The 16,672-nt window shown below is 40.6% G+C and overlaps 1 protein-coding gene across 5 annotated transcripts in view; it reads right to left on the bottom strand.

The window, feature by feature from the left end:
- The window catches only part of WDPCP (WD repeat containing planar cell polarity effector), a 183,203-nt gene that overhangs the window by 50,915 nt on the left and 115,616 nt on the right, over positions 1-16,672 (bottom strand). For all 5 annotated transcript variants that reach the window (XR_014217731.1, XM_082215763.1, XM_082215765.1 and 2 more), the window contains exon 14: positions 7,077-7,179. Coding sequence is in view for 4 of the 5 variants with exons in the window: in XM_082215763.1 (XP_082071889.1) it covers positions 7,077-7,179 (103 nt within the window). In the remaining variant the exon portion in view is untranslated. The remainder of the gene's footprint in view (positions 1-7,076; positions 7,180-16,672) is intronic.

Here is a 16,672-nt window from a genome sequence, read left to right on the forward strand (position 1 = left end):
TAATGTGCATACCAGCTGCTAACAAGTACATGTTTTTGCCAAATTCTATCTAAATGAATGCACTCAGGAGTGACAATACAGAGGATCAGATAACCTATGGCTGAAATTTTCCACACGCTTGTGAGCAAACCCCATTTCTCTCACAAGTGAAACATAATAGTAATAAATATTTACATACTATCCTTAATGTAAGAGACTTTAAAAATCATGTTGTTCTTGCTGTAAAATGTACACTAAGGGAACATTATGTTGCCAATAATGACAAAACGTTTTTTTGTTTTTGTCCTGACTGGCTTTATCACAAATAGCCAAAAAAACACTCTGTGGGCAACTCTTTAAAAGGATACAGCAGAAGGCGAAGAACTGTTTGAGGAAGCATTTTGTTATTGGCTTGCGCCAGCACTGGTAATGACACATCTACCTGCGGAGATGATTCATGTTCCTAGTGGGATTATGCTGTCGCAGGTGTCTGTTGCTAATCAGAACATTGTTTTACTGGTTTTTTCTATTGGTAGTATTTATGCCTTATTGGGGTCTGCACTGATCAGTACCTGGATGTTTATTTTGGCAGATATATAGCCAAGAGAATACAAATTAAGACACAGTGGTTGTGGACACCCAAACATTAAAATATGGATGTGTGTGGCTGCCACCACAATGTGTCCCGTTTTATGACCCATCTCTTGCTCCTTTTCTGAATATTGCAAGTTTAGTCAACACGATGGGTGTGTGCCTGCTTCCAGACTGAGGATTCTTAGGACTGGACATTTGTCATTCTCCTGCTGTAAGCTACATAACTTTAATACCACCCTTCATCCGAAGATATCAGGATAGTTCACAAGATAAAAATACAAGATAAAAGCACAAAATAAATAGTGAAAACACATTTAAAAGGTCATAGAATATTAATCAGCCAAAGGCCTGGTGGAAGAGTCACATTTTTGCCTGGCACCTGAAGATGCATAATGAAGGCACCAGTCGAGTGTTTGACAAATGGGAGCCACTGCAGAAAGGCCCTGTTCTCGTGCTGCCCCCTCCGGGCCTCTTGTGGAAAAGGCGCATAAAGAAGGGCCTCAGAGGATGATTGCAGTCTAGACTGGCTGATATGGGAGAGGCGGTCCTTGAGGTATTGCTGTCAAAACTGGGACTTTGAATTGGGCCTGGAAGCTGATTGGTAGCCAGTGAAGTCAGACCAGGATCGGTGTAATATGCCAAATATTCTATTCACAGAAGCTAGAGAAGTGCAAGGACTCAACCCTTGGGTAAGCTCTCTAGGGGAGATTCTTATATATGTAATATGCTCTGTCTTGCCCAGGTGAAATTTCTGAATTGTCTTCGGAAGCAGCCCTATGTAAAACAGGTTGCAGTAATCTAACTTAGAGGTTACCATTAAAACACCTCATTAAAACACCTAGTATGGGAATACTCTGGGTGTAGCTTGATTCAGAGTATTTAAATGGGATTCTACTGTAGGCAGTGTTATGATACAGAAGGGGGGGGAGTAAATAGTGGTATGATTCTAACTTTCAAGGTATAGTACTGTATGTACAGCCTAATGTAGGCTCTCTGGAGCTAAGCAGACCAGCTTCCTTTGATGTACTTATAATTATTAGGGGCTTAAGCTGCCTAGCAGTGGAATGTATAGATAAAAGCTGATGACATGACATAGTAAAGGCAAGCAGAGGTGGGGGAATTTAATGTTGTTGTGTTCTATGGTCAGACCTAGTCTGAAGCACAAAAAAATATGAAGCATGGGAGATATATTTTAAGAAGTTTAAAGGTTTGGTTATTTTGTTATATTTCTTTTACTATATGTAACCATGTCCTGATTCAATGGCCAATAGTTTGAAATGAGTGTAGCACACAATACCTTTTCGTCTGAGGTACTTTTTACTTTCAATTTTTACTTTCAATTTTTTATCCCAAGTGTTAAAAAAAAATAGTATCAGCATATCATTATTATTATATAAATGATTTTTAACTTGAAAGTTGGGGCTGCTTCCTTAAATGGATTGCTTCCGTGCAGAAAACTGTGTGTGCAGTCTCTGACCTCTGACAGAAGTGGTAAAGTGGAGAAAAAGTAAAAGGGTAACACACACACATATACAAAATAACTTTACAAGAAAGAATGTCTGGAAGTCATAAAAATACGTATGGTTTAAACAAGCTCTATAAAGGACCTACAATCTCAGAAACATCAAATAACAGAAAAATAAAAACCATTCTGATTAGTTAAAACTGCCTCTGCATCTTTTGTGATGTCTGAAGTGAATCTTTTTACCACAGGACTGTGCTGTGACATGACAAATATTTTTATTGTTGCAATATTTTTTCTAATACCTCTGAAAAATTAGTTAAAACGCACTGAGATATTTAACCACAAACAAAATTTCTATCTCCTAGAACATGTGGCGAATGTCCATGTGTTTATTTGCCATGCAGGGTGGAGTTAAAGGTAAAGGTAAAGGTACCCTTGCCCGAACGGGCCAGTCTTGACAGACTCTGGGGTTTGTGCGCCCATCTCACATCTATAGGCCGGGGGCCAGCGCTGTCGGGAGACACTTCCGGGTCACGTGGCCAGCGTGACAAAGCTGCATCTGGCGAGCCAGCGCAGCACATGGAATGCCGTTTACCTTCCCGCTGGTAAGCGGTACCTATTCATCTACTTGCACCCGGGGGTGCTTTCGAACTGCTAGGTTGGCAGGCGCTGGGACCGAGCAGCGGGAGCGCACCCCGCCGCGGGGATTCGAACCGCCGACCTTACGATCGGCAAGCCCTAGGCACTGAGGCTTTTACCCACAGCGCCACCCGCGTCCCTAGGGTGGAGTTAGTTGAGAACAATTTAATAAGCTGTCTTCATGTATGTAAGAAGACATTCTGGCAAACTTATGTGGTAGTCTCACAGAAGTCTAGAGATTATTTTCTGAATATTCTGGAATTTTGTGCCCTGTTCATCAAGTTTCTGTGAGAAACCAACTCATAGTTTTGTTTTAAAAGCCTTTATGCTTGGGCAGTCAAAAATAGATTTAATGAACTTTGGCTATATGTCAATAAGGGACACATGAAATAGTTTTAAGATTTCAAGCTTTACTCATATACTTGGTGGTTCCATATGCTTAACTATAATTTACAACGCACGCCCCCCCCCACTAGGAAAATAAGCTTAAATATTGTTCATGTTAACTAATGGGCCATTGAGCAAACCAGCCATGTAGGGTTTTTCTGAACTATAAAATTGCTGTGTCATTTTAAAAAAAGCTCAAAACCACCAAAATTTATAAGTAAATTTCTTTTTAAAGGGATGGGGCTTCATAGTTTCCCTTTGAACCATATAGCATTTATCGGTCTGTCTTGTCACAACATGAATCCCTTTGGGGTGAAAGCAATTGTTTTGAAGGTTAAAATAAATTCATCTTGCTGTGACCTAATGCAATTTGTTGAAAGCTGGCCCTGGGAAACTTTCTGACATTTATTAGATAGGTTTTTCACTGGGTCTTCATAATGCAGTAATGTCTTAATGGGTGAGTTGCTCACTGCCACAAACCTTTATTAATTATGGCAATTCTTATGGCTAGTTTCCATTTGCAGCAGTTCCTCTGGTAGCTTGATTTATTATCTTGAAGTGGAAATAGCTACATGTTCTACTATTTGTGCTGTAGTGTGATTGTGTGAGAGGAATAGGACATGTAGCATCCTAGTTCAGGATGTTTCCTGAATAAGTCTCAGTCATGGGAAAAAGATTTGCTGGAGCAGACAACATTTCCTCTTTGCTGCCATTTGAGATTTGGTCTGTGTAGCACAGCTCTAGTAATCTGTTTTTATTTTTTGCTTTGAATTTCTACCAATAACAATTCTGTTGTTAAGTTTTTCTTTTAAATATACCCCTCCTTTGATATATAGAGGAGGAAGAGAAGCCACAACTGAATAATTTGTGAAGCAGCAGCACCTGCTCATGTCAGTGCGACCATTATCTTTCCAAGAGCATCTGCTCCAGACTGAGGAACAGACTGCTACTTCTATACAGCTGCTCCAAGGATGACTTGATGTGTGATATCCTCTCTGAAATTAGGGGAAAGCAGAGAATAAACTGGTGCCTCTCCATTCTCCTTCAATCTCCATGATCTGGTGGATGGTGGGAGGGAATCTGCTCCTTTGGGAATTTAATCATGTATGTAAAAGGAGGATTTAAACAGATGCATTTTTTTCACCAGCAGAGTGAAGAACTTACTCAGACTACAGTACTTTGTATACCTAACTGACAGTAAGTTCCTTGAAAGTCAGTGGGAAATACTTCTGAATCAACATGCATAGAATTGGGTTGTAAGAGGTGATGTGGAAGACTGCCTTTGGCAATCAGCTTTCCTTTGATTGTGGGAAAGTGATGTTCCAGTGCATTTGGTAAAAACAGACAGAGATTTGCAGTTTTATACACCATCAAGACTGAGATGATTTCGGGTAGTACACTAAACTGAAGCCTCTGCTCATGTCCTTGTTAATTCTCCTCAACTTCTTAACAGTTTTTGATACCATCAACCATGGTATCTTTCTGGAGCACCTGTGAGTTAGGGGTGGGTGGCACCACTTTGCAGTGGTTCCAGTCCTAATTGGATGGTCATTTTCCATTGTTTTGCCTCAGTAATGAACTGGATGAGAGCCAACAAACTGTAGCTCAATCCATAGAAGATGGAGGCACTGTTAGTGGGTGGTTCCCTAGACCAAATGGATGGGAGACTGCCTGCTCTTGATGGGGTTACACTCCCTCTGAAGGACCAGGTACACACTTTGCGGGTACCTCTGGATCCACTGCTGTTGTTTGAGGCTCAAATGACCCCATGGCACTGAGTGCCTTCTATCAGCTTTGACTGGTGGCCCAGCTGCGCCCCTATCTGGATAGGGATAGCTTAACTTCTGTTGTCTAAGCTCTGCTAACCTCTAGGTGAGATTACTGCAATGTCTTGATTTGGGAGATATGTTACTGAATTCTTTCACAACCAAATAATCAAAACAGAGCATTAATTCTCCATATATGAAACTGAAGTAACATTTTGTGGCACAGGATTGTTGTGAGGATAGAGGGTTATCAGCTGCAATGCACACAAAATGCCATGCAAAACTTTTCACTTATGGTAATACTCAATGACCATCTGTCTTCAATTTGTTCAGGAACTGGGATGGATGAGGAACAGGACATTATACTTTCCCAGCATTAAAAGTGTTATTTTGATTTCATAATGCCACAAGATGCACTCACATGGGATTTCAAATATAGAAAGCCCTTAGAGACCATAGCCTCTTAAAAAGCTTTTATCGAATTAATCTCAACAATATTGGTTTGTATTGAGACACTAGCAGGAAAATCAGATGAACCTTTCTCTCTCTTTCTAAACTCTCAGGTTAAAGTAACATTGCACTGATTTCCTGAAATTAAGAGAAACTACAGGATTCCCAAATAATTCACTTCTATTTTTTACTGGGAATAAAATATTTAATTTATCTATTCAGATACATGGGAAATTATATCTTTATAAGTAGCTCAAACTAGAAATCTTGAGTTAATAAATATTTTTAACTGCAACCTTATCACTGAAATTTGTTCACCCTCTGCTAACTATTAATAGGTTGCAGTAATGACAGAATAACAGGGAGCTTTCTGGGTAGGCGCTGGGAGACAGGTGAGTCAGATGGACTCTGGTTGCCAGAGAACTAGGTACAAGAGAAATGTTCTGAGTCAGGTAGCATTTATCAGTTCACTTTATGAGGCAGATGATGAAAGAGACAAATTAAGGTTATCATGTAATTTTCTGTATATTGAGCATTAGCATGCACACAAAGAGCTGAACAATGACACATTACCTTGACAACACATATATGCTAAATTAGCATTAAATAAATATGGCAATATAGCCATAATGTGCCATCGAGTTTAATGTGCCATCAAATCTAATGCGCACCTCAATTTTCAGAACCTTGAAACCAAAAAAAGGATTTGCTGGCAAATGTGAATGTGCAATCGAATCTAATGCACACCTTAATTTTTGCAATGTAATTTGGCCAAAAAAGGTCAGCATTAGATTCAAGTAAATACAGTACTAAAATTGGTATGTGCAACATTTACCATTTCCCCCCTAAATTGTCGCAATCAAAATAATTCTGACACATCCAGATATACACTTTTGTTTTAACCTCACATACACCCTTCTTCTTCTGTCCTATAAAAGGATAAAAGCAATGTTCATCTAACTTTTTGAGGAAATTCCTTACATTTACTGCAGAAAAAAAAGAATAAATTTAAAGCCAAGCTATTATTTTCCTCTGTTCTTCGGTTGGCTAAGCTCTGTCTGGAATCTTTTACGATTTCCCTCCAACCTAGCCTTCTGTTCTATTTAACCAACATAGCATTCACAGTATCACACAGCAGACAGCAAAGACGGAAGATAAAAATAACTGTTACCTAGAATACAAAATATATACTAGCTTGAATATGTCTCTAAAATAAGTACTCAGAGGTGTGTTTTGGGCAAAATACAGAACAAAAATAGAAAGCTGGGCTTGAGTCGCAGTACAATATAGGTCCAATCTTGTGTGCCTGGGCTATATACTATATTCTGCTTAGAGACGGATGTCCCATTGACCAACACAAGGGCTTTAGAACCAGATAATTTGCAAATTAGATCTCAATTAATCTAATTGGTTCAATGAAGTGCACTTTCTGTGAACAGGTTTTCTGTGAAAACCTGTTCAAAGCAAGCAAGTCTAGATCTTAAATAAATATGAATTTCACAATCTAGCACTTTGTGTAACCTTTTTGCAATATGCAAATAGTGCCTTCTTGCTTTGTACAGAGTTCTAACTTATTTTGGCACTTCTACAATGTCATCATTCATACTTTTGTATCTAAAAGCTGTTTCTGAACGATTACCTTATTCTGTTCAGTGAAGAGGCCATCATTGTTCTCTCACCCCAAAAACAATTCCAATTAACCAATAACCCTGCTACAAGCATAACATGACAGTGATACAAGAACAAGTATTGATTAAAACAAAAAAGCCATTTTTAAAAACAGCATTAATTCTTACCAACTCCAGTGGTTATTGATTCTGTGTCAATGTCGTTAGCTTTTTTCTTTGCCACTTCAGCTAGTGCCAATTCACCCTTATCTAGTGCAAAGTAATGGATGTCCTTTAGAAATAAAGCAAAATAAAAGATTAATCTAAAATGAATCTTGGACAAGTAACAAAGGAGAATTTGAAAGGAAAAAAGGCTTCTTTATTGCTTAGATCAGAAATGCAGATGGAAGTGATGAGACTATATTTATAATTTTCTCTGTGTTACTCTTTTGAAATGCAGGTTTATTATCCTATTCACGCTCTATCCTCACAGTTAATAATGAATAAGGTGTTAACCATTAACCAGAAAGAATAGAGCTCTCAACCCGGCAGTATAAGCAAACCTTTAATAGAAACTTTAGGTTCTGATTTTGTATGGCAGAGCAAAGCGAAAGCTTGGCAGATCTCTGGTTAGAGGGATGATTGAAACCAAACTGCCAAGTGGCTGAATATAATACAGCACTTCATGGGACACCCTTCCCCAACCATCTCCAGACTTCATTTGCCTTCTGTTCTAGTACTGCACTTGGGCAAAAAAAAAAAGAGAGGCACAAATACAAGATGGGGGACACCTGGCTTGAGAGCAGTACATGTGAAAAGGATCTAGGAGTCTTGGTTGACCACAAACTTGACATGAGCCAACAGTGTGACGCGGCAGCTAAAAAAGCCAATGCAATTCTGGGCTGCATCAATAGGAGTATAGCATCTAGATCAAGGGAAGTAATAGTGCCACTGTATTCTGCTCTGGTCAGACCTCACCTGGAGTACTGTGTCCAGTTCTGGGCACCACAGTTCAAGAAGGACACTGACAAACTGGAACGTGTCCAGAGGAGGGCAACCAAAATGGTCAAAGGCCTGGAAACGATGCCTTATGAGGAACGGCTAAGGGAGCTGGGCATGTTTAGCCTGGAGAAGAGGAGGTTAAGGGGTGATATGATAGCCATGTTCAAATATATAAAAGGATGTCACATAGAGGAGGGAGAAAGGTTGTTTTCTGCTGCTCCAGAGAAGTGGACACAGAGCAATGGATCCAAACTACAAGAAAGAAGATTCCACCTAAACATTAGGAAGAACTTCCTGACAGTAAGAGCTGTTCGACAGTGGAATTTGCTGCCAAGGAGTGTGGTGGCGTCTCCTTCTTTGGAGGTCTTTAAGCAGAGGCTTGACAACCATATGTCAAGAGTGCTCTGATGGTGTTTCCTGCTTGGCAGGGGGTTGGACTTGATGGCCCTTGTGGTCTCTTCCAACTCTATGATTCGATGATTCTAGTTCCTTATTCACATACTGTTGTCCTTATATTATCTCTGAGTGTCTCCATTCTGGGTTTTACCTTCTCCACTCTGAAAATGGGAGGAAGCAGTAGTCACTTTTTGGGCTAAATAAATATTAGGAACCTTGGTGGGCCAAATTTCACAGGTGGCTGGTGCTGCCCACCTGTCAGTCACCTGATGCCACTAGGACGTCAGGTGATGCTGATCTTACCTTTGAAGCCCCAATCATTTTAGGAGTTTCAGTGTGGAGCTGTTTGAAAAAGGGTTTTTAAACAGCCCCTTACTGCTCTTTGAAGCAGGGCAGGGGCAGGGTTTCTGTGGGCCCTTCTGGCTGTTGCTGCTTTTTCTTGCCAGCAATTGCTTAAATATTATGGGTCCTTTAAATCCTATTGTATGTGTGTGGGAAAGAGCACACATGCAGCTGCTATAGTGTTGTACTGTCTTCCTCTGGTAAGAATGGCAGGAGGCAAAAAACAGAGGGAAGGGCGATTGCACAAGCCTGGCTAAGCAGCTGACCACAGGGAGTATAAGGAACCTAAGCAACTGGAACAAGGGCTGTCAAAACATGAATGCTTGGAATAGCAGAGTCCACCATATTACCAACCCGCTTTTTACTGGTTTACTGCTGGAATTATTGTTGAGTGCTCTGCCGCTGCTGCATTGTTTGTATTTTGTACTAGGCATTCATTGACTGCTGTTTCTTCAGGCCTACGTGTAAGAGATAGTGCAAACTATTCAGGACCAGTATGGAACTACTATTGGCAGGCAGAACGTTGGCATTAGCAAAGCTTCCAGAACAATTCACCCTTGGTTCAACACAATAAGATAGCCCCACAATTATTGTTAGTGGTTGTAGCAATGAGCTCATATATATTATATTCACTTGCTTTGATAGATACTAATTGGCTTGCTTTGGTATTACCCTTATCTGTGGGCCTGGGGTGTTGGGCTCTCAGACCAGAAAGGGAAACTTTTGGTAAGGTTTGGGCATTTGCCACCTATGCCCTCATCTGGGCAGGTGGAGCGATGGGACATCCTAGGCATTGTGATGTATGCTGTTTTGTGTATAAAGAATGTATAACCATTTGCTTGGGCGCGGACATGGCACATCCTTGTTGTGGTGTCCATTCTGCATCTCTGCAAGAGAAGGCTAGGAAACCTGGCAGGCCTATTTGCTGTGAGCCTATTGTTGTTGTTGTTTAGTCGTGTCCACCTCTTCGAGACCCCCTGGACCAGAGCACGCCAGGCACTCCTGTCTTCCACTGTCTCCTGCAGTTGGGTCAAACTCATGCTGGTAGCTTCGAGAACACTATCCAACCTTTCTTAATAAAGCACTAGAACTGATCACTCTGGCATCTTTACCATCCTTCTTTGGTATTCCTGCACCCAACAACTCCCAGGAGCCCCTGCTGGGACTGTGGTTCAGAACAAATGATCTTTTCCCTAGTAGCTTCAGTACAAGGGGCTAGCAGTAGTAGTTCTGGAACCTGCCCTGTTTAGGGGAACACAGTTTATTCATCGTTGCATAACTTCACTGCCCTGTTCCTTTTGCTAATCTGTCCTTGTTTAAGGCAGGGGTAGTCAGTGTCAGGGGTAGTCAGGGACGCGGGTGGCGCTGTGGGTTAAAGCCTCAGCGCCTAGGGCTTGCCGATCGAAAGGTCGGCGGTTCGAATCCCCGCGGCGGGGTGCGCTCCCGCTGCTCGGTCCCAGCGCCTGCCAACCTAGCAGTTTGAAAGCACCCCCGGGTGCAAGTAGATAAATAGGTACCGCTTACCAGCGGGAAGGTAAACGGCGTTCCGTGTGCTGCGCTGGCTCGCCAGATGCAGCTTTGTCACGCTGGCCACATGACCCGGAAGTGTCTCCGGACAGCGCTGGCCCTCGGCCTATAGATGTGAGATGGGCGCACAAACCCCAGAGTCTGTCAAGACAGGCCCGTTCGGGCAGGGGTACCTTTACCTTTACCTTAGTCAGTATCATGCCCCATGAAGGCTGGGGCTGATGTGTGTTGCAATCCACAACATCTGGAGGGCACCACATTAGCTATTCCTCAAATATGGCAACTGCTAATTCCCTTCTTGGTCTGGGAATAAAGTAAAGAGAAACAGCAGGTATTTACTTCTCAATGAAAAGCACACATTGCTGAAGGGAGTGTGGTGCTTGGAGCCTGTTTTAAAGTACCTTTTAACAGATGCAAATATACCCAAATTCTAAATGATGTTAAGGACATGCTGCATGGAAATATGTGTTTTTTCCTAGTGGTCTTTGACCTGAAAGAGGAGTCCTTATGCTTTTGAATACCTAGTGCCTTGCTCCTTGGCTTCCCATTATTTTATGTGTGATAGGCAAACAAATGAAGCCAGTGGGGGGGGGGGAGAGACACACAGAGAGAAAAATCCTGTCAGAATATATTACTAAGTCAAGTTATCTGAATTATATTTTATGTCATGGCTGTGTGTACTGTTAAAAAAAGAGAGGAAATATTCCTTTGCTTCCAATGTGTTATCTGCGAAGCCTCAATCAGTGGATTTGTTCCAGGTGGCAGGTAGTCTGGTTAATCCAGACTGTCTTCACTTGGCTGCTGATGCAAGTCCCTCCTGCTGTGAGAAAATTTCTGGTTTCTTTGCAGATAAAATCTATGAGATTTTGATTAAAATGTGTGTCTAGGCAAGGAAAGCAATGTCTAAAGGGAGAAATATTAGGGACTCATCTCTCAGATTGCCAGTCAGTATCCATTAAGTTGTGTTGCAGTGTGTGCTTTCGGACCTCCGTCTTGCCTTGCTTGAAATTATTTTGGGAGCAACATAGGCCTTTTTTTATCGATAAACTTTTCTGTTGCAGAAAGAGATGGTTCTTCTTTCTTTAGAAGGAAGCATGTGCTTCATTATAGTGCAAAGAGTCAAGTCCCTTTTCTTGATGCTTAACAGTGCAATCATAGCCATGTCTACTCAAAAAGAAGTTCTGTTGAAGTCAGTGGTGCTTACTCCTAGGTAAGTGGGGGTTAGGATTGCAGCCTAAGTTTAGCAAACTACAGCTTAATAAATAATTGACAATTTGAAAAAGCAAACCAATTATAATTTGCATTGAGACAATGCAATTCTCTATGTGCCTTTACAACATTGTTTCTTTCCATAATTCGTAAAAAACTATTTTCAAATTAATGCCCCTAGTCTTGGTTTTATATTTACTTGCAAAAAAACCCACAGTCAAAAAGGAATAGAAACGTATTCTCTCTCTGCAAAGAATCCAACTATTCAAGAGACAGACCTGCTACAGTCTATATAATACTATATCATGATTTCAACTAAATGGGAAAGAGTATTACCTAAGTCTTGCATATTTATTCTTTAAATGGCAAGAATAAAAATGGTGATATTTGGAATGGAAGCACTGGAACAAGAGATGCACACCTGAAAAATGGGAAAGCAAAGCAAAAGGAGGATAGATCCAAATCATTCTCTGGGTGCAGCTGTAAATCTGCAGCACTGTATACACAGAGTATAGTTCTGATCTTCTTCATGCTTTCTGTATGCTCTAGTCTGAAAAGACTGCATGCTTCCTGACACTGGGATTAGGGAAGGAGGGTGTTCCAAAGACAAGATTCAGTTGGAATTCTACTTTGGAAAGTGGATCAGATCAGTTTGAGGCACTTCAAGAACACCTGTTTTAGGCACAGGTCTGAATCAGAACCTCTTTTGGGAAACTTCCAACTTTTACAATTGACTTTAGTGGGGAAATCAACAAACATGTAACTTTTTTATCTTTTGATATAATTGAATGAAACATGCAGGAATATCAAACCTTGCTGAGTGGATGTACCCTACAAAATTTCAGCAAATGGGTTTTGTGCAAGTTAAATTTTGAGGGGTGGGGAATTTTGGGCAGAAATGAACTTTCTACAATGTTTTTTGTTTGGGGGCAGAACTGGATGACCTTATTAGTTGCCTCTTATCAGGGAATGAAGACTACTGTATTTCAGATAGGTAGGTAGATGTGTGGGTGGAGTTGTTGGGAAATAGGATTGCTTGTCCCACCCACCCACCTACCCCTCTTATTTGGGGGGGGACTTGTTAGAAAATTGCACTTATCACAGATTTAAAAATGCACAAACTGAACATTATAAAGCAGCTTTCTTTTCAAGTTTTCCTCCATTTGAGTTACTAGCAAGCTGTAACTGAAGCAGTCTGAACAATTTTTAATAATTTCAATAAGCAAGACTTTACAGTGCACAGGAAATGTTCATAAAAATTTATAAGTATCTGTGTAGTATTTTCGCTGCTAATTATAGTAGCTAATCTCTACTCAAGCATACACAGTCATAATTGGAATAAACTTGTAAAACTTGTTTTTATCCACCTAGGAAGTTACAAATCTGTAACAACGGAAAAATAAAGGGATAGTACCCTCCCTAGCGGGAAGGTAAACGGCGTTTCCGTGTGCGGCTCTGGCTCGCCAGAGCAGCGATGTCACGCTGGCCACGTGACCCGGAAGTGTCTCCGGACAGCGCTGGCCCCCGGCCTCTTGAGTGAGATGGGCGCACAACCCCAGAGTCTGTCAAGACTGGCCCGTACGGGCAGGGGTACCTTTACCTTTACCCTTTTACCCTCCCTGAGTAATTGCTATGTGAATGTTACCTATACATAGGAAGAAATGCAAACACATACATGATTAGCGCATACAAAAAAACTTAAGGGCTAAGGAACATGGGCTGAACATGAAGGCATGCAACTTCACAGAACTTTAGTAGTCTGAATATGCATAGTTCTCCTGAAATGAAAAGCAGGTGTGGTTTTGGAAGAATGTATGTCTTGGGGCAAAGAAATAAAGAGTTTGCTATGAATATTGTAGTTCCTCTGTCCCTAGACCCAATATGATTGTCAGCAAGGAGCCCTGAGCAAGTTCTTAAAAGGGTAAAGGTTTATACTGTCAATTTAGTTAACACAATAGCTGTGAACTAGCCTATCTTGGTTGTCATTTGTTTTTTCACTGTATAATAAGCAACTTTGTACACTGACATTTTATGGCAACTGTTTTAAGCATTTACAGGTTAAACACAATATACTAATTTTTCAGAGTTGGAGGTGCATGGTAAAACATTATACTGCACTGCAACTTAAAACTTACATTATGATCACACTGACCCTGGCATGTCACTTTAACCCACAGATTAAATTAAATATTAAATCAAATTAAAATATGCTTTCATGTGAACAAGCGGTTTGCAGACCACACTTAGTTCCTCCTGCACTCCTTCTTTCAGTGCGCAGTGGAGGGGCAGGGTGGGTTAGCAAGGACAAACCAGTGACTGACTTGCCCTTATATGCAAGCCAGTCATTGCAGTCGTTTGATCCTAATAAACTACAATGGTAAGCCAATTTATTTTTAATTATGGTTTACTTGCAAGCCAGGCTTTCTTCAGCAATGCATCAGATGAGTGGCAATGATAAAACTTTCCACTCTGTGGCAGCTGCATCACAAAGAATTAGATTATCACGGAAGCTGGAACTACTGGTCAACTATACCCTTTTCCCAGGTATCACACCACATACTGATTCTAAAATAAATCAGGGCATGATTAAGAAACTTGGTCCTCCTCATCCACTAATTGATAAATGACTTTCATACAAATGACGCTTGGTGTCCCTTGGTATAGAATTCTATGATTCTATTATGTAAGCTATGATATAAAACATGCAATAAACAAGAAAATTGACTAAGAATATGTTGTAACTAAAAACAACTTTAGTTAAGCATTGGCAGTGATCACTCATTAATTTCAATACATCTTGTATGCCTTACTTTATAGGATATTTCTGGGCAAAATTCCAAGTACTGTTCAGAATTTTCTTGTTCTTTACCAATCAGGCCATGACTAAAAATGTGACACTTTTATTAAAGTGTCTATTCCTTGAGTCTATCCTACCTGTAACAGTACAGTGGATGTCCTTTTGAATTGTCAGCAGCTGAAAGCTGGAACACAGCACAAAAGGATTTAAAACTAACAACTTTAATATTGCTTGATCCTTGCTGTCACATGTAGGATTAGCCTTTACCCAATAAAAGTAGGTGGTATCCATCATGTAATGCCCTTTTCTATTGTATTTGAACTTTGTAGAAATTGATAGCCATTGTTTCATTTATATTTGATGTGGTGCTTTTCAGTGAAATAAATGATTTTATTATTAGAGCACTATGTCGGAGGACGCCAGGGTTGAGCCAAAGAAGCTTTTAAAGAAGGTTGCACAACACTTACTACACTAATAAATATATGACAGGAGAAAGTGAATTGCACAGCTAATATGCATAACAAGAAGCCACAGGGCAGATTCACCACGTCTCATGGAAAATATGCACATAATCAGTCCCAAGATGAAATTGTGTATATTTCCTGGTCAAAATAAAACTTCCCAATGCATTATAGTCCCAACTCTATTTATTATTTTCATCACCATGAACCTACACATTGTCGAAGGAAAACTCCTCACTGGAGTAGAAATCATCTATTGAACAGATGGTAAACTCTTCAATTTGAGTAGGCTGAAAGCAAAGAATAAGGTTACCAAAACCTTTGTCATAGAGCTTCAATATGCTGATGACAAGATAGTATGTGCACACTCAGAAGATGACCTCCAAACCATCCTAACTATCTTCTCAGAACCTTATGGAAAGCTTGGCCTATCGCTCAACATCCAAAAAACCAAAAACAACCCCTCTGCAGCATCACAAATCCAACTTAATGGTGTAACATTGAAAAATGTCAATCATTTTTCCTACATAGGCAGTTATCTTTCCACAAAGGCCGACACTGATGCCGAAATCTAGCATTGCCTGAATTCAGTGAGTGCAGCTTTCTCCTGACTGAAGTGCAGAGTGTTTGAGGACTAGGACATTTGAAGGGAAACCAAAATGTTTTTTTACAAAGCTATTGTACTACCAACTTTACCATACAATTGTGAAACATGGACCACTTATAAATGCCATCTCCACCTCCTCGAAAGATTCCATCAACAGTGTCTCCGAAAATGTATACGTATCACTTGGGAAGACAGGTGAACTAATGACAGTGTATTGGAAGAAGCAAAGATCACCAGGGTCGAAGCAATGATTCTTCAACATCAACTTCGTTGGACTGGTCATGTTGCTCAGATGCCTGATTATTATCTTCCAAAGCAACTACTCTATTCCCAACTTAAGAATGGAAAGCGTAATGCTGGTGGACAACAAAAGAGGTTTAAAAACGCTCTAAAGGCAAATCTTTAAAAATGTAGTATAAACACCAACAACTGGGAAACACTGGCCTGTGAGTGCTCCAGTTGGAGAACAGCCTTTACCAAAGGTGCCATGGGCTTTGAAGACACTCGAACTCAGGACGCAAGGAGCTAAGAGGAAGGCACGTTTGGCAAATCCTCATCATGATCAACTCCCCCCCCCCCGGAAACCTATGTCTCCATGTGGAAGGACATGTGGATCCAGAATTGGCCTCCACAGCCACTTACAGACACACTGTTAAGACCATATTCATGGAAGACAATCTTACTCAGCTATGAATGATCGCCAAAGAAGAAAGAAATACTCCCTACTGCCCTTGGGGAATGCACCCACCATCCAAGACGTGCTGTCAAGTGGAGCTTATGTCTGACCTAGTAAAATTTCACCTATCTATGATCAATGAGAACTTCAGCTTCATAATCATTTAGATTCATGTCTAGAAAAAAAACAAAATAGTGAATGAAATTATGTCTCCTTGCTTCAAAAGGAAGCACAAGCTTCATCGTGGTATATGCAAAAAGCAATGGCATATTTTGTGGAAGAGTATAGAAGGCAAAGTAACGGCTTAGAAGAAGGAGGATGCTAAAGCTCTAAGTTTATCGTCAAGAGTAGAACAGAAGCAAATAAGCAATGGACTTATTTATTTATGAAATTTATCTACCGCCCTTCATCATAATTTTAGGGCAGTTCCCAGAGGATTGACTTCCAGTCAATTCTACCTATTAGCTAAAGTCAAAACCTGTTCTGCCATGGACGTAGCTAGGATTTATGTTGGGGGAGGGGACAGGCTTCATGTTGGGGGGGCAGAACCTCAGTTAGTTATTTTTTATTGATTTACTTGATGGGGGAGGGGAAGCAGATGCCCCCTGACACACGCCCCTTGGCTATGCCCATGATATAGGATTGCAGTCTAAGCTGCTTCTAGTGGAAGTTGCTGGGTGTTGAGAACTTTTAGAAAACATGGATGTAAGAATACATGTCAGATATATGTGGTATATCAACTTTGAGCAACTGGCACAGCTCTTGGAA

Source organism: Podarcis vaucheri (assembly GCF_965113315.1).
Source record: "Podarcis vaucheri genome assembly, chromosome: 3".
In the NCBI taxonomy this organism is placed as follows: Eukaryota; Metazoa; Chordata; class Lepidosauria; order Squamata; family Lacertidae; genus Podarcis; species Podarcis vaucheri.